The sequence below is a fragment of the Bos indicus x Bos taurus genome, chromosome 15 (genome assembly GCF_003369695.1).
Source record: "Bos indicus x Bos taurus breed Angus x Brahman F1 hybrid chromosome 15, Bos_hybrid_MaternalHap_v2.0, whole genome shotgun sequence".
Lineage (NCBI taxonomy): Eukaryota > Metazoa > Chordata > Mammalia > Artiodactyla > Bovidae > Bos > Bos indicus x Bos taurus.
Window position 1 is genome coordinate 44,057,421 of NC_040090.1, and position 21,494 is coordinate 44,078,914.

At 42.4% G+C, this 21,494-nt stretch overlaps 1 protein-coding gene across 3 annotated transcripts in view; it reads left to right on the top strand.

Annotated features, from left to right (window-relative positions):
• The window catches only part of PARVA (parvin alpha), a 179,549-nt gene that overhangs the window by 113,780 nt on the left and 44,275 nt on the right, over nt 1–21,494 (top strand). For all 3 annotated transcript variants that reach the window (XM_027563303.1, XM_027563304.1, XM_027563305.1), the window contains one exon: nt 19,105–19,245. In XM_027563303.1, the coding sequence (XP_027419104.1) occupies nt 19,105–19,245 (141 nt within the window). The remainder of the gene's footprint in view (nt 1–19,104; nt 19,246–21,494) is intronic.

Below are 21,494 nucleotides of genomic sequence, written 5' to 3' on the forward strand. Positions count from 1 at the left end.
TCAGTATTCTTGAGCTTCCCTGGTGGCTTAGATGGTAAAGAATCCACCTGCAATGTGGGAGACCTGAGTTTGATCCCTGGAATAGGAGGATCCTCTGGAGGAGGGCATGGCAACCCACTCCAGTATTCTTGCCTGGAGAATCCCCATGGACAGAGGAACCTGGTGGGCTACAGTCCATGGGGTCATAAAGAGTCAGGCCCAACTGAGCGACTAAGCACACACGTATAAGTGTATGTAGGCTTCTCAAGGGCAGGAGCCATGTCATATTCCTTTTTCTGGTCTTCTGCAGTAATAACACATTGCCCAGCACTTAATCAGTGTATACTGAACAAATGAATGAATAATATACAATCTAGTAATTTCTAGGAGGCTAAGCTCATTTGGTACTCAATCATCAATATTAATGAGTATTAATATTTAAAGGCTTGTAAATGCAATTGAACACAGAGGGGAACGTGTTTGGCACATGCAGATGTGGAAGCACCCTGAGCCTCACTGATGACCTCTCCTAACATTTGTAGCTTTTAATTGCACCACCAAATTTCTAGTTGGGACGTGACACTGTCTGCTGGCCTTCACAAGCAGGGGTGGGACATGGCTGTGGGGTAATGGAACACGGTCATGAAGCAGTGTCCCCTCTGGGAATGGTTACAAAACAGCCCAGCATCATCCATGCTGCCCCGAGTCAGGCATCAAGTGCAGTCAGGTTAGACCACCTCAGATCTCAAACTTCATGTTGAAAAGGTGATTAAAAACAGAGCTGATGCCTCTTTTGTTAACGTAAGTGTGGGTCTAAGGCTAGACATACACATTCAGAAGCCACAGACAGCATGCCCACTGGAGAGAACTCGTTTGCAGTTTAAAATATGCATCAGGAGCTCCTGGGAGGAGGCGGTCTGGAGATGGGGGTTTGGGGTGACCCCTCTGACCTTGAGGTCCCCTCTGGCTATTTTCCTTTCTTCATGCCCAACCACATTTCTCAAAATAATGGTTGGCACTCCCTCGCCCTGCTTCCCCACCACTAAGCATTCCCTCCTGAGGTACGGGCTGGGTGCCACCACCTTGCCATCAACGTTTCCTTCCCACGCCACCAGTGTCACCTGAGAGTCCCTCTTGCGTGGTGACACTTGACCCTACCGAGCATCTCACCTGCCTTCCCACCCGACGGTCTCTGTGGCCTCGCGTTGCCGTTCCTCTTCCACCTCTGACACCCGCTTCTCAGCCGTCCTCCTCCTCTGTTCTTCTCTCCATAATGGTTGGGTTTCCTCCAGCTTCCATCCTTGGCCTCCTTCTCTTTTTCTTTCATACCTTCTTCCTGGGAGATTTTGTCTGTTCCTACAGTTTCACCCATCAACTATATGATCATCAGCCTCAGATCTCTATCTTGGAATAGCTCTCTCTTTGAAGCTGTGAGTAAGGTTATCTCTTCCCTGCCTTTCCAGCCTGCCCACCTGCATGTCACATAGGCACCTGTAACCCGCCTGCCCCCAACTCTGCTTATCTTCCTCCTCCCCAAACCCATTTTCTTTTCCCCCTTGAGGAATGCTATTACAAGCCCAGATTAGAAATCTGGGGGTAATCCTGAATTGCTCCTTCTTCCTTCATATTCTGTTGGTCACAGTTCTGACAACTGTATTCCCATATATACGTGTCACACCCATCTCATTTCTCAATCAGCTAGAACACATGCAATGGCACCCCACTCCAGTACTCTTGCCTGGAAAATCCCATGGGTGGAGGAGCCTGGTAGGCTGCAGTCCATGGGGTCGCACAGAGTCGGACACGACTGAGCGCCTTCACTTTCACTTTTCACTTTCATGCATCGGAGAAGGAAATGGCAACCCACTCCAGTGTTCTTGCCTGGGGAATCCCAGGGACCGGGGAGCCTGGTGGGCTGTCATCTATGAGGTCGCACAGAGTCGGACACGACTGAAGCGACTTAGCAGCAGCAGCAGTAGAACACGTGCAGCGTTTGTAGAAGTGCCTGGCTAACTGCGCCCTGGGTCAGTGTGGCTGTCACCAATATTTTCCAACCCCACTGCTGCCTCCGTAGCTCAGAGCCTCATCATTTGTCTTAACTTCTCTGGCTCCAAACTCCTTTTCTTACGTTAAGCTGTTTCCTGCCTTGGGAGCATTCTGAAGTTCTCCCAGATCTTCTTTATATTTCACTATTTGTCTTACCACTTACACCCATAGCCCATTTGTCAGTGTTTCTTTAAAACTTTTTTTATTTTGAAATAATTTTAATAGAGTTGCAGAGACAGCCAAGAGGTTTCCCGTCTCCCTTTACTCAGCTTCCTCTAATGTCAACATCTCAGCAAGCAGACGGTAAGCATCAAAACTAAGAAATCAGTCTCAGGACAGTGCTTAACTGGATTGCAGAATTTATTTGGATTTCACTAGTTTTTACATTCATGTCTTTTCTTGGTTCTAGGAGGTAAACCCAGAATCCCCCATTACATTCAGTTGTCACATCTCCTATCTTTCATGACCTTGGCACTTTTGAGGAGGACTGGTTAGTTATTTTGCAGAATGGACCCCAATTTGGTTCTGTCTGGTGTGTTCTCATGATTAGAGTTGTACGTTTGGGGAGGGGTAGCACAGAGCTGATGTGTCCTCAGCGCATCATTTCAGGGCAGACACAATGTTACCGTGACTGCTCACTTGTGACATTAACCTTGACCACTCAGTTAAGGTGGTGTGGCCAGGCTTTCTTCACTATAAAGTTTTACTACTTTACTCTTTGTTATTAACTTATTTGCAGGGAAATACTTTAAGACTTTGAAAATATCTTGTTTTTTCTTAGACTCGTCCCACTAACTATAATCGGTGGAGCATATCTGCTGGTTATTGCTGTGGTGGTCTAAGGAGGTTTTCTATTTTCCTATTCTCCCATTCCTTCTACGTTTATTAATTCAAAGTCTTCTGTAAGGATAGGACTTACATATGTATACAGTATTTATTTATATTAGTGTGGATACAAGGATACTTACTTTATTTTTTTTTTTTTTTTTTTTTTACTTTTTTTTTTTTTTATTTTTTTTCTTCCAATTTTATTTTATTTTTAAACTTTACATAATTGTATTAGTTTTGCCAAATATCAAAATGAATCCGCCACAGGTATACATGCGCTCCCCATCCCGAACCCATAATCATTCGGTTCAGTTCAGTTCAGTCACTTAGTCATGTCCAACTCTGCAACCCCATAAACCACAGCACACCAGGCCTCCCTGTCCCTCAACAACTCCTGGAGTCCACCCAAACTCACGTCCATTGACTCAGTGATGCCATCCAACCATCTCATCCTCTGTTGTCCCCTTCTCCTCCTGCCCTCAATCTTTCCCAGCATCAGGGTCTTTCCAGTGAGTCAGCTCTTTGCATCATGTGGCCAAAGTATTGGAGTTTCAGCTTCAACATTAGTCCTTCCAAAGAACACCCAGGACTGATCTCCTTTAGGATGGACTGGTTGGAGCTCCTCGCAGTCCAAGGGACTCTCAAGAGTCTTTTCCAACACCACAGTCCAAAAGCATCAATTCTTTGGCGCTCAGCTTTCTTTACAGTCCAACTTTCACATCCATACATGACCACTGGAAAAACCATAGCCTTGACTAGATGGACCTTTGTTGGCAAAGTTATGTCTCTGCTTTTCAATATGTTGTCTAGGTTGGTCATAACTTTCTTTCCAAGGAGTAAGTGTCTTTTAATTTCATGGCTGCAATTGCCACCTGCAGTGAGTTTGGAGCCAAAAAAAAAAAAAAGTCTGACACCGTTTCCACTGTTTCCCCATCTATTTGCCATTAAATGATGGGACTGGATGCCATGATCTTAGTTTTCTGAATGTTGAGCTTTAAGCCAACCTTTTCACTTTCCTCTTTCACTTTCATCAAGAGGCTCTTTAGTTCTTCTTCACTTTCTGCCATAAGGGTGGTGTCATCTGCATATCTGAGGTTATTGATATTTCTCCCAGCAACCTTGATTCCAGCTTGTGCTTCTTCCAGCCCAGCGTTTCTCATGAGGTACTCTGCATAGAACTTAAATAAGCAGGGTGACAATATACAGCCTTGACATACTCCTTTTCCTATTTGGAACCAGTCTGTTGTTCCATGTCCAGTTCTAACTGTTGCTTCCTGACCTGCATATAGGTTTCTCAAGAGGCAGGTCAGGTGGTCTGGTATTTCCATCTCTTTCAGAATTTTCCACAGTTTATTGTGATCCACACAGTCAAAGGCTTTGGCATAGTCAATAAAGCAGAAATAGATGTTTTTCTGGAACTCTCTTGCTTTTTTGATGATCCAGCGAATCTTGGCAATTGGATCTCTGATTCCTCTGCCTTTTCTAAAACCAGCTTGAACATTTGGAAGTTCACGGTTCATATATTGCTGAAGCCTGGCTTGGAGAATTTTGAGCATTACTTTACTAGCATGTGAGATGAGTGCAATTGTGCAGTAGTTTGAGCATGCTTTGGCATTGCCTTTCTTTGGGATTGGAATGAAAACTGACCTTTTCCAGTGCTGTGGCCACTGCTGAGTTTTCCAAATTTGCTGGCATATTGAGTGCAGCACTTTCACAGCATCATCTTTCAGGATTTGAAATAGCTCAACTGGAATTCCATCACGTCCACTAGCTTTGTTTGTAGTGATGCTTTCTAAGGCCCACTTGCCTTCACATTCCAGGATGTCTGGCTCTAGGTGAGTGATCACACCATCGTGATTATCTGGGTCATGAAGATCTTTTTTGTACAGTTCTTCTGTGTATTCTTGCTACGTCTTCTTAATATCTTCTGCTTCTGTTAGGTCCATACCATTTCTTATAATCATTACAAACATTATAATCATTATTGTCATTATTCTTGGTTTGTTCATATACTTCCAGCTTTGAGCACCAGGAGCTCTTTCGGGTTGGCTCCAAGTACGTCCTGTACATACTGCCCTTTACTTATTTTTTTTTTTTTTTCCTGAGCATTTTCTTACTTTCTAATATCATAAGATGCTCCAGGCTCATCTTATATTTCACTTTTACTCTGACCCTAGAATCAACTACTTCTCCAAGGAGGCCCAGTTTCTTGAATTTGAGAATGGTGTTTAGAAGTCAATATCAGGGTATATGACTGAGTGTTTTGAAATTGCTCTTTGTTGCTCAAATAAACGTCCATGTGTAAGGACAGTACTATTACCTGGTGGTATCAAGGTGAATCAGGCATGAATATTTCCATAAATTTAGCTTAAAATTGTACTGGGGCTGGGCATGGAGAGCAGGAGGGAACTGAGTTTGGGACTAATAAACCAACTATGAAATACTGGCACTTAGAAAAAATAAAACGGCATAGGGGCCTCCAGGAGGCCAGATATGCCAAGTCACATCTTGGGAGCAGGATACAGATCTGGAATCTGGGAATCCATGCTGATGATATCGTGCAGCAAGGGCTCAACTCAGAAATGAGCAAGATGCCAAGGCAGGGATCTCTGGACCAACAGGTGTGTGTATGTGTGTGTGTGTATGTGTGTGTGATTGTTGTGAAGTTCTGAATAGGTGAGCATCCCTGACAGACAGGGATCTCTGGACCAACAGGTGTGTGTGTGTTTGTGTGTGTATATCATTGCTGTGGTGAAGTTCTGAATAGGTGAGCATCCCTGCGGTGACAGGTGGACCATCTGGCTGGGTGCTCTCTGATCATGAGCTCTGAGAGGGCAGCAGCGTACCCAGTGCTCCACTGTGTGGCCAGATGCCACTTGCTCAGCATCAGTGCCTGGTCTGCTTTCTGAGTCCCTAGGCATACCTGGGAAATTCTTCTGGCACAGCCTTCTGCAGGTCCTTCTTTCCAAGCTGCCTAACCCAGCTGCCCATTTCTGCCTCTGTCGTCTGCACCTTCCCTCTTGTCCTGGCAACAGAGCTGACGAAGTTTTCCTGAAAGGAGATGCTGAAACAAGGACATAGGTGGAAGAAGTTTATGTGATGGGTAATCTTAGAAAATATAAGTAATGAAGTGGAAAATGTAAGAGAGGAAGAGAGAAACACCATTAAGTGTGCATTGATAAGAATGACAGCTGTGTTTGCAACCAAGGCTCAGTGCTGCGGGGGTCACCACCCATCAAAATCAGGAAAGGGAGCAGGGGCATTTATCCTAAGGCTCCCATCACTGTGCAGATGAGGACTGTGTGGGAATTAAGAACCCCTGGAATGTACTCCTGGTAGAGAAGGAGAGAGCTTCAGAGCTGGAGACAGGAATCATCAGCATGCTGAGAGCTGCCCGCAGTGGCAGGTGAACACAGGGAGCCTGGAAAGGGGTATCAGCATCATTTAGGGAGACCGGAGGGTGCAGCTTCTGCTATAAGACTGCTCCTCCCGACGCCGGCCATTTCTCTGTACTGTTGCTGTAGCCACCTGGGAAAAACCAGCTGCTGGCCGCTCTGGCCTACCTCTTCGTGGTACCCACCCCTGTGCTCTCACAGCAGTGGCTCCAGCCCTTTCCACACCTCAGAAAAAAAGCTTCCCACCCCACCCCTAATGAAGAAGTTTCTCCCTACCCTGTGCGGAAATTCACCTCCTCTTTTATCCCAGGATTAACCTCTTCTCGGCTGCACGGGTGGCACTAGTGGTCAGGAACCCGCCAGCCAGTGCAGGAGGCGCCAGACACGTGGGTTGGATTCCTGGGTCAGGAAGATCCCCTGGAGTAGGAAATGGCAACCCACTCTAGTTTTCTTGCATGGAGAATTCTGTGGACATAGGAGCCTGGCAACCTACAGTCCACGGGGTCCCAAAGAGTCTGACACGACTGAGCACGCACACAAAGACTCTTCAGGTTAACTGATAGATGTAACATCCTCAGTTCCCCTGGGTGTACTCTTACCCCAGTGCACCAATTACAGAGTCTCAGAACTGCCCAAAAGTGGGATAGCTTTCCCAGTGTCTCAGTATACAGGTGCATCCATGGACACCTTGCTATATTTGCATTCCCAACACCAAGGCAGTAGATGTGACTGAGTGAGTGAGGCAGGAGGCGAAGGGTTCAAGGGAAATGCTTACCCCAGATCATCATTTCACTTGACCGTGGGCTGCTACCTGTTTCTTATTGGGGTTTTCTGACTTGGGACAGCTCTGCCAGTTTCCTTATGGCTTGTTTGATTCCCCTGATCCCTATCTATGAATATGTGTGTGTAACTGGGAACAGAAAAAGCCTGTCCTGAGAGATGCAAGCCACAAGGCTCTCCCTTCTGGTTTTCACAATTGCTTAGGACTGAAATAGGATATCTTCTTGAAGCATGAGACCAGGAGGGTTTTTAGTTTTGTGTTGGGTGTCTGTATGTGTGTCCTTGATGAATTAACATTCATCAAGCAATAGCCACTTGATTTGCTATGTGCTGCTGCTGAGTGTACAGCTTTAGAGGCAAGTGCATCACAGTGCCGCCTTTAGAAACTCACAGCCTGGCGCTGTGAAGGGCTGTGGGCTATCAAGTTGAAGATTTAGAAAGGCATCCTGAAAGAGGGGACGTTTTGAATCAGGCCTTCTGGAAGGAGCAGAATTTCAGCCAGATGAAGGAGGAGAAGAACATTCTAGTAAGAAATGTTGCTGGTAAGCCCCTGTAGATTTCGGTGTGAGTGAAGAGAGAGTGTCAAAGAGACAGGAGCACATCCGGTGACCATCAGGATTGGTTGGGTGGGGTATGTGGCGAGCAAAGAAGACGAGACCCAGCACCCAGACCTTGGTTTCTGACACTGATCTCCAATAAGAGAAACCAGGGCCTCTGGAGTATCGGCGACTCTGAGACTGGAGCTGGGCATACCAATGAGCCTGCAGTATCTTGCAGTGCAGAAAGAGGCACTAAGGAAAAATATGCACATATATGTGTGGCAGCATGCTGACAGTGTTTAGGGCCCATGCAAAAGAGTTCCCAATGGTTAATTCGAGCAAGAAAATGAGGGACAATAATGTTGGATTATAACCCAAAGTCTAAAATAATATCCTTAAGTTCATATTGATATCAGTAAATAGCTGAATAAATAATGAAGGAGAAGAGACAAATCTTCTTTACAGAATAATTCCAAATAAGTTATTAATTTATAACTCCTTCAAGGAAGTAGAATTTAACTCCCCACCCTTGAAATGGACTGAATTTAGTGACTGGCTTCCAGTGATCAGGGTATGGAGGAACCTCACGCAGACACTACTTTGGCCAAATCAAGGTTGCGTCTCCAGTGATAACTCCCATCCATAGCGTGAACCCTTGATAGGAGGCAATGAAAGGGCACTTCACCTCTGTGGTCTTCCTCTCCCAAATCTCCAGTCTAACCATGAGAAAAACAGAAAAAAAAAACCACAGGATCCCTCAAAACTGTCAAGGTTTTGAAGAAACAGGTATCTCTGGGGGGGAAAAAAAAAATGATCCTAGAAGAGAGGAGTCTAGGTGGGTAATGAGGAGGTGTGAACAGAACAAGATGTTAGGGAAAACTAGTGAAACCCAAATAAATATGGAGTTTAGTTAATAGTCATGTACCAGCGTCGGTTCATTCGTTGTGACAAATGTACCATAGTACTGTAAACTAGGTTAAAGATAGGCGAACCTGGATTTAGGATGTAGGAACTATCTGAACTGTCATTTCAGCTTTTCTATAAATCTATAAACCATTCTAAAATGAGAAATTTGTTTAAAGAAACATGAGCCTGCCTCATGGAAGACCCCTGCACTAAGAATTTTAGACTATATTCAGTGGGCAGTGGTCACTGTTGGTGGCTTCTGAGCAAAATGGCACCATCAGAAATAGGAGCCGCAGAAGGATTGCTTAGAGGCAGTAGAAGAAACTCCAGCAAAGCATCTTTTTACAAGATAATGATGGTGTCAAACTACAGGAGTGGCAGTAGGTAAGGAAAAGCTTCAAGAGAACCTGTTGTTTTTCAGTCACTAAGTCCTGTCTGACATTTTGCAACCCCATGAACTGCAGCACGCCAGACTCCCCTGTCCTTCACTATCTCCCTGAGTTTGCTCAAACACATGTGCACCGAATCAGTGATGTCATCCAACCATCTCATCCTCTGTTACCCTCTTCTCTTGCCCTCAATCTTTTCTAGCATCAGGGTCTTTTCCAATGAGTCGGCTCTTCCCATCAGGTGGCCAAAGTATTAGAGCTTGAGTTTTAGCTGAAGTCTTTCCAGTCCTTCCAATAAATATTCAGGCTTGATTTTCTTTAGGATTGACAAGTTTGACAGTCTTCTCCCACAACAATTCGAAGCATCAATTCTTTAGCACTCAGTCTTCTTTATGGTCCAACTCTCAGATCTGTACATGACTACTGAAAAAACCATCGCTTTGACCATATGGACCTTTGTCAGCAAAGTGGTCTCTGCTTTTTAATATGCTGTCTAGGTTTGTCATATCTTTTCTTCCAAGGAGCAAGCTTCTTTTAATTTTGTGGCTGCAGTCACTGTCTACATTGATTTTGGAGCCTAAGAAAATAAAATCTGTCACTGTTTCCACTGTATCCCCATCTATTTGCCATGGAGTGATGGGACAGATGCCATGATCTTAGTTTTCTGAATGTTGAGTTTTAAGCCAGCTTTTTCACTCTCCTCTTCCACCTTCATCAGTTCAGTTCAGTCGCTCAGTCGCATCCGACTCTTTGCGACCCCGTGGACTGCAGCACGCCAGGCCTCCCTGTCCATCGCCAACTCCCAGAGTTTACTCAAATTCATGTCCATTGAGTCAATGATGCCATCCAACCATCTCGTCCTGTGTCGTCCCCTTCTCCTTCCACCTTCAATCTTTCTCAACATCAGGGTCTTTTCAAATGAGGCAGTTCTTCGAATCAGGTGGCCAAAGTACTGGAGTTTCAGCTTCAGCATCAGTCCTTCCAATGAATATTCAGGACTGATTTCCTTTAGGATCAACTGGTTGGGTCTCCTTGCTGTCCAAGGGACTCTCAAGAGTGTTCTCCAGTGCCACAATTCAAAAGCATCAATTCTTCGGTGCTCAGCTTTCTTTACAGTCCAACTCTCACATCCATACATGACTACAGGGGAGGGAGGAGGGAGGAGGGTTCAGGATGGGGAACACATGTATACCTGTGGCAGATTCATTTTGATATTTGGCAAAACTAATACAATTATGTAAAGTTTAAAAATAAAATTAAAGTAAAAAAACAACAACAAAAAAAGGAAAAACCATAGCTTTGACTAGGTGGACCTTTGTTGGCAAAGTAATGTCTCTGCTTTTTAAAATGTTGTCTAGGTTGGTCATAACTTTTCTTCCAAGAAACAAGTATCTTTTAATTTCATGGCTGCAGTCACTATCTGCAGGGATTTGGGGAGCCCAAGAAAATAAAGTCTGTCACTGTTACCACTGTTTCCCCATCTATTTGCCATGAAGTGATGGGACCAGATGCCATGATCTTAGTTTTCTACATGAGTTTTAAGCCAACTTTTTCACTCTTCTCTTTCACCTTCATCAGGAGGCTTTCTAATTCCTCTTTACTTTCTGCCTTTAAAGTATATCATCTGCATATCTGAAGTTGTTGATATTTCTCCCAGCAATCTTGATTACAGCTTATGAGTCACCCAGCCCAGCATTTCACATGATGTACTCAGTGGGTAAAGAATCTGCCTGTAATGCAGGAGACCCAGGTTTGATCCCTGGGTTGAGAAGATCCCCTGAAGAAGGAAATGGCAACCCATTCCAGTATTCTTGCCTGGAAAATCCCATGGACAGAGGAGCCTGGAAGGCTACAGTCCTTGGAGTTGCAAGAGTCAGACACAACTTAGCGACTAAACCACCACCACCACTCTGCATATAAGTTAAATAAACAGGGTGACAACATACAGCCTTGACATAGTCTTTTCTCAAATTTGAACCAGCCCATTGCTCCATGTCCAGTTCCAACTGTTGCTTCTTGGTCTTCATACGATTTTCTCAGGAGGTAGGTAGTATGGTCTGGTATTCCCATCTCCTGAGAGAACCTAGTGATGTGTGGAATGAGCAGCCAAATGTAGAGTAGGCTGACTCTGCCTTGTTGTTGTTCAGTCACTAAGTCATGTCCACCTTTTTGCAACCCCTTGAACTGCAGCACACCAGGCTCCCCTGTCCTCTGCTGTCTCCCAGAGTTTGCTCAAATTCATGTCCATTGAGTCAATGATGCTATACTCTAAATGGTGAGTGTTAAATAGGGATGATTCCATGAGTCCCAGGAGGAACAGCATCTTGAAGGGTTTGGTCATACTGGTTTTGAGAATCTCTTCCCCACACCCAAAAAAGTACTTAGGCTGAAGTAGTAGCTATGCTACAATTGAAAGAGTAATGAAAAGCAAGATAGATCGGAGTTCCAATCCTGGTTCTGCCACGAAAACATTCCTCTGCAACTCGGGTCACTCTTCTGTAAAACCAGGAAGATGACCTGTACAGCTTTACAGTAGAGCTGTTCAAAGAGTACCCACTAACCACATGTAGTTATTAAAAGAAATTAAAAATTCATTTACCTAGTCACACCAACTCCATTTCAAATGCTCCCTTGCCAAATATGTCTAGTGGCTACCGTATTGAATAGTGCAGAAATGAGCATTTCCATCAAAATTTCTTTTGGATAGCACTGCCCTGGCTGTTGCTATGATAGTCATTGATTCTAAGATGATTGAAGATAATGTATACTGCTATTCTTAAATTGGAGGGGACATTTTCTGGTCTCTGAAAAACTCAAAAGCTGGATGAAAGTCTTTTTATTCTTATTCTTTTGTTTATAAGTAGTAGAGAAGCTCTCCAGAGTGTCTCACTAAGTAAAAAAAACAGCATGGTGCAGAAGTGTTGTGTCAGTGTGTCTGTGCATTGAGACACATCTAATATTTGAGTACGTAGAGAGTATCTCTGGTGAGTCACAAAAACTCTCCATAGTGTGGAACTGGGGTATTTGGGACAGCAGAGGGAAGAGGGGACTTAATTTTCACAGCCTGAATTTTGTCGGTGTTTGTATATTCTCAATTTTAAAGTACACATGTAAATTTCAATAGCAAAACTAAATCTCTCAGTAGATGTCAAATAATAATACGTCATACATTTCAACAGCTCTCCCAAGTGTAACAGGAAGAGAAGGAAACTACCTAAATATGATAAAGACCATTTATACAAAACTTAACAGTGAACACATTAAATAGTGAAATATCAAAGGCACGGCATTAGGAACAAGTCAGAGAGGGTGGCTATCACCACCATGATAAGTGTTTTGGATATGCAAGCTAATGTAATAAGATAAGGAAATAGGTTTCCAGGCTGAACATTATGGCTCACTAAATGTTGAAGCAAATCTTCTTGGCCTGCATACTTTAATATAAACCTTAAAAAACACATATTTTTTTGTATTGTATGGCTTAACTGGAAAGGAATGAAATCCTACTGATGCCAAGAACAACAAGGAAGTGTAAATCCAGTAAAATAAGTGTTAATTTCTAAACAGTAATTAGCCTGAGGTTTAATGGCTCACACTTACAGGGTCAAGAGAGAAAGCCTGAAAGGAAGGGGAATTGGATCAGATGCTCCTGAGTATACACCAGGGTCTCTGAAGTGTAACACTTTCAATGGGTGAAATAGAAAATCTTGTCCCACAGAGAGGGTAAGTAAGGATAAATGTCTGTCTCAGCCTTGGACGTGAATAGGACACAAGAAAGAAGTCTGCACTGATAATTCCTTATCATCAAATGTCTGTACTCACACACATTTTGGACTAGAATTCACAGTACTTATGTGGTTTTAAATGCCCCAAGCTGAAAATGTAGTTAAAACCTGTTCCAAGTTTTTAGTGCTTCCCAAGGCAGGAGCAAACATATGCCTCTTTAAAAGGATGAACCTTAAACCCAGGCTACAAAAAATTCCCAGAGATAAAATTCCAAGGTAAATGAGCTCAAGATCAGAAATCACCAAACACATGAAAGTAAGCCAGTATGACAGCATCAGCCAAAACAATAAACTACAGATTCATCCCACAAATGCTATAGATATGAGCAATTGATCAGTTATGGAATATAAAATACATTTAATATGTCAGAAGTTTTAAGACTATTGAAAGGATGATAAAAGCACAAGTAACTATCAAAATTGGACAAGCAAACTATGAGAGAAAACTAAATCGAACTTCTAGAAATGGGAAAAAATGGAATAATGTAATTAGAAACTTCAATGGATTAGACACAGCTGATTAGGAATTGATGAGCTGGAATATGGCACTGAAGAAATTACCCAGAATGCAATGTGAGAAAGACAATGGAGTGGAAAATGAGAATTAAAAACAGAGATTAAGAAAATCCAACACATGGCCAGTTGGAATTCTAGCAGGAGAAAACAAAGAGAATGGTGTATAGATAATAATTAAAGACATAGTGAATTAAAAATTTCAGAACTGATGGAAGATATGAAGTCTAGATTCAGGAATCTTAGAGTATCCCAAACACGACAAATAATCAGAAATCTTCATAATGAAACCTAAGACACTGAAGGCAAAGAAAAGATCAAAAGCAAAGAGAAAAAAAGAGATTACCTATAACAACAGACTGAAAGCTGTCTTTTATCAGGAACAATAAAATCCCAAGGCTACTGGAATGAAAATTTCAAAGTGCAGAAAAATATTGTTAACTTACAAGTTTATATCCAGGAAAAAAAAAAAAAAACTTTTAAAAATGGGGAGAAAATTAAGGCATTTTAAACAAACATGAAGTGAGAGGGTTTACTACCAACAGACCCTCACTAAAAGGAATTTCTAGAGTATTCTCCACAAAGAAGGAAAATGAACCCCCAGAAAAGATATGAAATGCAACAAAAAATGAAGATATAGTAGAATCAGAATCCCAGACAACTATAGCACTTAAGTCAGGAATAGTGATTAGTTAGTGTACTGAGGTCCTTGTATTATTTAGTACGTGGATAAAGAGACTAATTAGCATAAGACTGTAAGTTAAACACACATGATAAAACTTTTAAGGAAACCACTAAAACAATAAGACAGAGTATATAGCCTCCCTACTTTTAATAAGGAGAAAATGAGAGGGAATAGAAGCCTTAATCTAAGAGATGACAAGGATGAAAGTGGGACATAAAGAATCAGAAAAATAGAGTAACAGAAAGTTCAAAATAAGCTGATACAAGTGAATCCAAGTATATTTGTAAACCCAATCAATGTAAATTGGCTCTATGCTTTTAAAAGATTGTCACACTAGATAACAAAAAATCTTTCTATATGCTGTTTACTAGACATAGTCTTTAATATATGAGGATACAGAAGGGTTGAAAGAAAAAATGGAAATAATCATATCTACTAGACAATACTAATTAAAAGAAAGCTAGGTAACTATTTTAATATGAAATAGACTAAGGAGAAAAACATTGCTGTGGAAGAGTCTCTACATTATTAATGAGACTAACATTACTAGGAAATAAGGACATTTTGAATTTCCCTGGTGGATCAGATGGTAAAGCATCTGCCTACAATGTGGGAGTCCCAGGTTCGATCCCTGGGTTGGGAAGATCCTCTGGAGAAGGAAATGGCACCCCACTCCAGTACTCTTGCCTGGAAAATCCCATGGACAGAGGAACATTGTAGGCTACAGTCCATGGGGTCGCACAGAGTCGGACACAACTGAGCGACTGCACTTTCACTTTCAAGGACATTTTAAAACTAAAACATTTTATGCATTAAATGTTACTATATAAAAATTTTAAATGTTGGTCAGAATTACAAGAACTTGACAAATCTACCATTAACATATTTCTTTTAATAACACATTAAGAAAAAGTTCATAAAACTAGAGAAGACCTAGACAATCTAAATGACCAGCAACACCTCCAAATGAGTATTCTCATTCTTTTCAACTGCATGGAACACTTACAAATTTTGACTATGTCCATAAAGCCTGAACAAGCTATACAGACCAAATTCTTTGACCATAATACAATAAAAAAAAACTTTTTTAAACTAGCCCTCTCCATGTTTTTGGAAACAAAAATATAATAACTTAGGAATTGTTCATATTGGAAGGAGTAGTTGATGTATTCTAATTCTTTGAAGGGTGGTTACATTTATATAGTATGATATATGTGGTGACTGTGTTTGTTAGAATATCTAACAATTCTAACAATTCTGAATGACAACCATTCAGAATACTTGAGTTTATTCTGCCCTGTTTTGATATTTGAGAACTTTTTGAATACTGTTTCATTGTTTCTATAAATAACCTCTGCAAAAGCCTATTTGGATGCTAACTTCAAAAACAACTGAAAGATTTACAATATAATCCTACCTGAGAAAATTTTCTAAATAGCATCCTATTTCAAAATCATGTCTACTACTTTACAACAAGTTAAACTAATGATGAACAATTTTCAGAACTATAATAACATGAGAGAAACAATTTCCTGGAAGAATAAGAATTTGGTAATGGAAATTTTCATAGAACTAGCTGAAATTAGCTGAATAAAGGGGAAAAAAACTAAAGACTTTAAAAAGAAATTATCTATAAATTCTTAGTAACACTGAATGAAGTTATTTAACTGTAGGACTATTTGAGTAATCTCTTAAATTTTAAGGGTTGAATATTTTTAAAATAATATGAAGGGTAGAAACAATAGAAGAGACTCTCAAAGAAATCTATCTTAAAATGTCATAAAATTGAAATAAGTGACATAAGCTTACACAATAGGGACAGTAATGTTTTATGTTATTTGTGTGCCTAGAGAATATTGAAAACCCAAAGAATAATAAAGGAATTTGGTAAGATGACTGTATTCAAGAAGAAAATTTGTAAGACAATAACTTCTATTTTTACCAGTAAAAATCAGTTGGTAATACAGATATACATACATACACACACAGGATGTTTACTGCAACTTTATTACAAATGGGGAAAAAGTGGAATATAACCTGAGTGTGTATCTACAGGGGAACGATAAAAATTCATTCAGGCTTTTCCATAACCTATTTTCTACTAGGCAATTTTGTCTTCAAAGAATTACTCAAGAGGCATTTGACTTGGATAAGCTACAACTACTGAGAAGTAAGATAATATAAGCTATATGGGGACCATTGATGGATGGTGAACTTTCATTAGTTTCTCCTCAAAATGAGGAGAAAAGACATTTTAAACATGCTTCAGAAAGTCCTGTCAGTCCTCCAGTGAGTTGTGGAGAATGGATTAGGTGAATCCAAGAGCAACCTAGATAGCATATTGAAAAGCAGAGACATTACTTTGCCAACAAAGGTCCGTCTAGTCAAGGCTATGGTTTTTCCTGTGGTCATGTATGGATGTGAGGTTGGACTGTGAAGAGAGCTGAGCACCGAAGAATTGATGCTTTTGAACTGTGGTGTTGGAGAAGACTCTTGAGAGTCCCTTGGACTGCAAGGAGATCCAACCAGTCCATTCTGAAGGAGATCAGCCCTGGGATTTCTTTGGAAGGAATGATGCTAAAGCTGAAAATCCAGTACTTTGGCCGCCTCATGTGAAGAGTTGACTCACTGGAAAAGACTCTGATGCTGGGAGGGATTGGGGGCAGGAGGAGAAGGGGACGACAGAGGATGAGATGGCTGGATGGCATCACCGACTCGATGAACATGAGTCTGAGTGACCTCCGGTAGTTGGTGATGGACAGGGAGGCTGGCGTGCTGCATTCATGGGGTTGCAAAGAGTCGGACACAACTGAGCAACTGAACTGAACTGAACTGAATAGCAGACAACATTATTTCCTATTCAGTTCAGTTCAGTCGCTCAGTCGTGTCCGACTCTTTGCAACCCCAAGAATCGCATCACACCAGGCCTCCCTGTGCATCACCAACTCCCGGAGTTCACTCAGACTCACGTCCATCGAGTCGGTGATGCCATCCAGCCATCTCATCCTCTGTCGTCCCCTTCTCCTCTTGCCCCCAATCCCTCCCAGCATCAGTCTTTTCCAATGAGTCAACTCTTCACATGAGGTGGCCAAAGTACTGGAGTTTCAGCTTTAGCATCATTCCTTCCAAAGAAATCCCAGGGCTGATCTCCTTCAGAATAGACTGGTTGGATCTCCTTGCAGTCCAAGGGACTCTCAAGAGTCTTCTCCAACACCACAGTTCAAAAGCATCAATTCTTCGGTGCTCAGCTTTCTTCACAGTCCAACTCTCACATCCATACATGACCACTGGAAAAACCATAGCCTTGACTAGACGGACCTTTGTTGGCAAAGTAATGTCTCTGCTTTTCAATATGCTATCTAGGTTGGACATAACTTTCCTTCCAAGGAGGAAGCGTCTTTTAATTTCATGGCTGCAGTCACCCTCTGCAGTGATTTTGGAGCCCCAAAAATAAAGTCTGACACTGTTTCTACTGTTTCCCCATCTATTTCCCATGAAGTGATGGGACCAGATGCCGTGATCTTCATTTTCTGAATGTTGGGCTTTAAGCCAACTTTTTCACTCTCCTCTTTCACTTTCATCAAGAGGCTTTTTAGTTCCTCTTCACTTTCTGCCATAAGGGTGGTGTCATCTGCATATCTGAGGTTATTGATATTTCTCCCAGCAGTCTTGATTCCAGCTTGTGTTTCTTCCAGCCCAGCGTTTCTCATTATGTACTCTGCATATAAGCTAAATAAGCAGGGTAACAATATACAGCCTTGACATACTCCTTTTCCTATTTGGAACCAGTCTGTTGTTCCATGTTCAGTTCTAACTGTTGCTTCCTGACCTGCATATAGGTTTCTCAAGAGGCAAGTCAGGTGGTCTGGTATTCCTAACTCTTTCAGAATTTTCCACAGTTTATTGTGATCCACACAGTCAAAGGCTTTGGCATAGTCAGTAAAGCAGAAATAGATGTTTTTCTGGAACTCTCTTGCTTTTTTGATGATCCAGCAGATGTTGGCAATTTGATCCCTGGTTCCTCTGCCTTTTCTAAAACCGGCTTGAACATCTGGAAGTTCACGGTTCACGTATTGCTGAAGCCTGGCTTGGGGAATTTCGAGCATTACTTTACTAGCGTGTGAAAGGAATCCAAAATTGTTCCTTAAGATAGAAATATAAATTTACATCAATAAAATAGACTTTTTTTTTGCCTTTAAGTATTAAGGGGTTATGTCATTGCATACCTGAACCATTGATTTTAAAAGATACCAGGATAAGTACCACTCAAAGAGAAAAAAAAAACCTTCAATTAAACTATTACCTGATGCTTTCTTATGACTTGGAATTTTTATGTTCTACTTTTTGAAATTGCTCATGTAGGCTTTCTTTAAATTTACTGAAGTATAGTTGATTTACAATGTTTTGTTAATTTCTGCTGTACAGCATCTTGTAGGCTTACTGAGACATGGACGTGACCACACTGTGAAGAGTTATGACCAAGTTCATCCACATAGACGCAGTGGTAACTCTTACAGCTTCCATCTGGCTGTCAGCAGTTGTAGGGTCCCATCAGTTTTAAGACAGCCTGATTTCAGGGATGTTAAAATGTGAAAGGATGTGTGCGTTAGAGTTGATTAAATAGGACACATCAAATTAGTTATCTTCCAAGTGGGTTTAAAAGGAAAGAAGGTGATTGAGACATAAATATGATTCATACTGTACTGCACTACGAGAGTATTCGGAACACCTTGAATTAGGACTTGACCACTGCCCAGGGGAAGCACGGAAGGCTTTCCAGTCGGGGCACAGGAATGTCCTTGGAGAAGAAGGCAGACATGAAAAAAGAGGGTAAACCCCAGATATGAGGGGAAATAGCTCAAATATGATAAACTGGGTTAAATGCCCACCTATGGTCCTGGATTCTCTGGAGAAGGGAAAGGCTACCCACTCCAGTATTCTGGCCTGGAGAATTCCATGGACTGTATATGTATATAGTCCATGGGGTTACAAGAGTCAGACATGACTGAGTGACTTTCACTCACTCACTCATGGTCCTAAGGCCTTATCATTTTGGGGTTTCAAGACACAATCCCTAGGTCTTCACAATACATACCAGCAGCACAATGCCACCATCAGCTGAGGAAGGGACAGCAGCAACCCTCTTACTAGGTGCCAGTATGTATTTGGTGAGTGAGTGAATGAGTGAAGGTGTGAGTGCATGGCTTAGGGTGGTGTGTAGCAAAAGTAATAGCTGTTCTCTTTCCCTTGTCACCCCAGAGAAACTCGAGAGTGAGAAGCTGAACGTCGCTGAGGTCACCCAGTCAGAGATTGCCCAGAAGCAAAAGCTGCAGACTGTCCTGGAGAAGATCAATGAAACCCTGAAACTTCCTCCTCGGAGCATCAAGTGGAACGTAGACAGTGAGTTTTGTGAAGGGAAATGGGATTGGTACAGGACACCTGTGGGGTTTCCCCAGGAGGTTGCATCATAAGCTGGGTGGGTGCAAACCCATACATCTCTGAGCGAGATCTGCCTTTCCTGAGAATGCAAGCTCATCACCCTCATCCAAAGGAATCTGAGGAAGACCACAAAATGTCAAAATCTAGTGTGCTTTTTCTGTAAAAGACATTCTGTAGAAACCTCATGTAGATTGTTGGGAAGGAAACTCCTGCTCATTGAGCTACATCTGAGTCCCAGCACAACCTTTTGAGAAAACTGTCTCCAGCTTGTCAAAGCTCTGGAAAGTGGAGATCCCTAGTTTGAGCAGCTGAGAAGCGGGGAGCAGGGACTTGGCTCTATTCCAATGCCCAACCTCTTCCTCTCACCCCCTTACTGTCCAGAGGGAGCAAAGATATGGTTGAGAGCACAGGTACTGGAATAGGATTTTAAAATTCAGGTTTTCATGCAAGTGTAGCTCATGGATCTCAGAGAGTATAAATGGTTCATTCTCTTGCTGCCTCAAGGGCCTGGCTGTCTAATATGGACCTAATTGAGTCCATATCAGTCAACATGAGATCAATAGATTTGAGCGAATCCAGTAGCAACAACACGTTTTCCTATCGGGAGCCCAACATTGTTTTGTTCTTTGTGATAGAATAAAAATATGCATTTAGATGAATAAAATGACTTAAATTGTAGGTTTTGCCTTGTAAGTGTTAAGAGATTGAGTATTGTATCTATTGTATCTGATGTAGACAACTTAAAACATTTTTTTTTTTGGCTGCACTGGGCCTTTGTTGCTGCACGCGAGCTGTCTCTACATGCGCTGTGTGGGCTTTTCACTGCGGTGGCTTCTCTTGTTGCAGAGCACAGGCTCTAGGCACCACGCTTCGGTAGTTCTGGTGCGTGGGCTCTAGAGTGCAGCCTTAGTAGTCGTGGTACACGGACTTAGTTGCTCCACAGTATGTGGAATCCTCCCAGACCAACGATGAAACCCACGTCCCTTGCATTGCAGCCTGATTCTTAATCGCTGGACAACCAGGGAAGTCCTGATGTATACTACTTAAAATGGACGTCTCCTCCCCACCTCTGCTAAGCTGCTAAGTCACTTCAGTCGTGTCCGACTCTGTGCAACCCCAGAGACGGCAGCCCACCAGGCTCCCCCGTCCCTGGGATTCTCCAAGCAAGAACACTGGAGTGGGTTGCCATTTCCTTCTCCAAGACGGAAATTCTTCTGCCATTTCCTTCTCACTCCATGAAAGTGAAAAGTGAAGTCGCTCAGTCGTGTCTGACTCCGAGCAACCCCATGGACTGCAGCCTACCAGGCTCCTCCGCCCATGGGATTTTCCAGGCAAGAGTACTGGAGTGGGGTGCCTTCTCCAACCTCACCCCACCCCAAAAAACCACCTTTTAGGCCTGAGAAAGTAAGGTCTCTGACCTCTCCAAGTCAGAGACATAATAGCTGCCACTAGCGATCTCTTCAGCAGGTTCTTAATATCCTTCATTGGAAAAAGATGCCAAGGATGCCTCCTTCAGCATAATTGCACTTTTGCTTGCAGGCGTGATAAGCCGCCTGCAGCAGCACACAGCACGAGGAACAAGGCATCCTGTGCCGAGCAGAGCAGACACCTGACGGTGGGAGGGGGCAGGCCGTTGCTGTGAGCCCCAGAGGCTGCCCCAGGCCCCAGGAATGCTAATCATGTTCAGCGGGGGAGGGAAAGGGAGCTGATCACTAGTTTGGGTAATTGGGTAATGTATCTGCATTCTGGAAATCCATAATATTAATAAGCATTAAAGTCCTCCGATGCTGACCTCTGGTCAGTTTTATTTGATCCTATTTCCTAGTCCTTTGAATATGGACCATCTCTATATACCTCTCCAAAACAAAACACCTTTTACCTTTTTTTTTTTTTTTAATTGAAGTATAGTTGATTTGTTAGTTGCTCAGTCTTCTCTGACTCTTGCAACCCCATGGACTGTAGCCCACCAGGCTTCTCTGTCCATGGAATTCTCCAGGCCAGAATACAAGAGGGAGTTGCCATTCCCTTCTCTAGGAGATCTTCTCAACCCAGGGATTGAACCCAGGTCTCCTGCATTGCAGGCAATTTCTTTACTGTCTGAGCCACCAGGGAAGGAATGAAATATTGGGGAAACCCTCTGGAGCTCTCTTTTTTTTTTATTGAAACATAATTGGTTTACAGTGTTGTGTTAATCTCTGCTGTACAGCAAA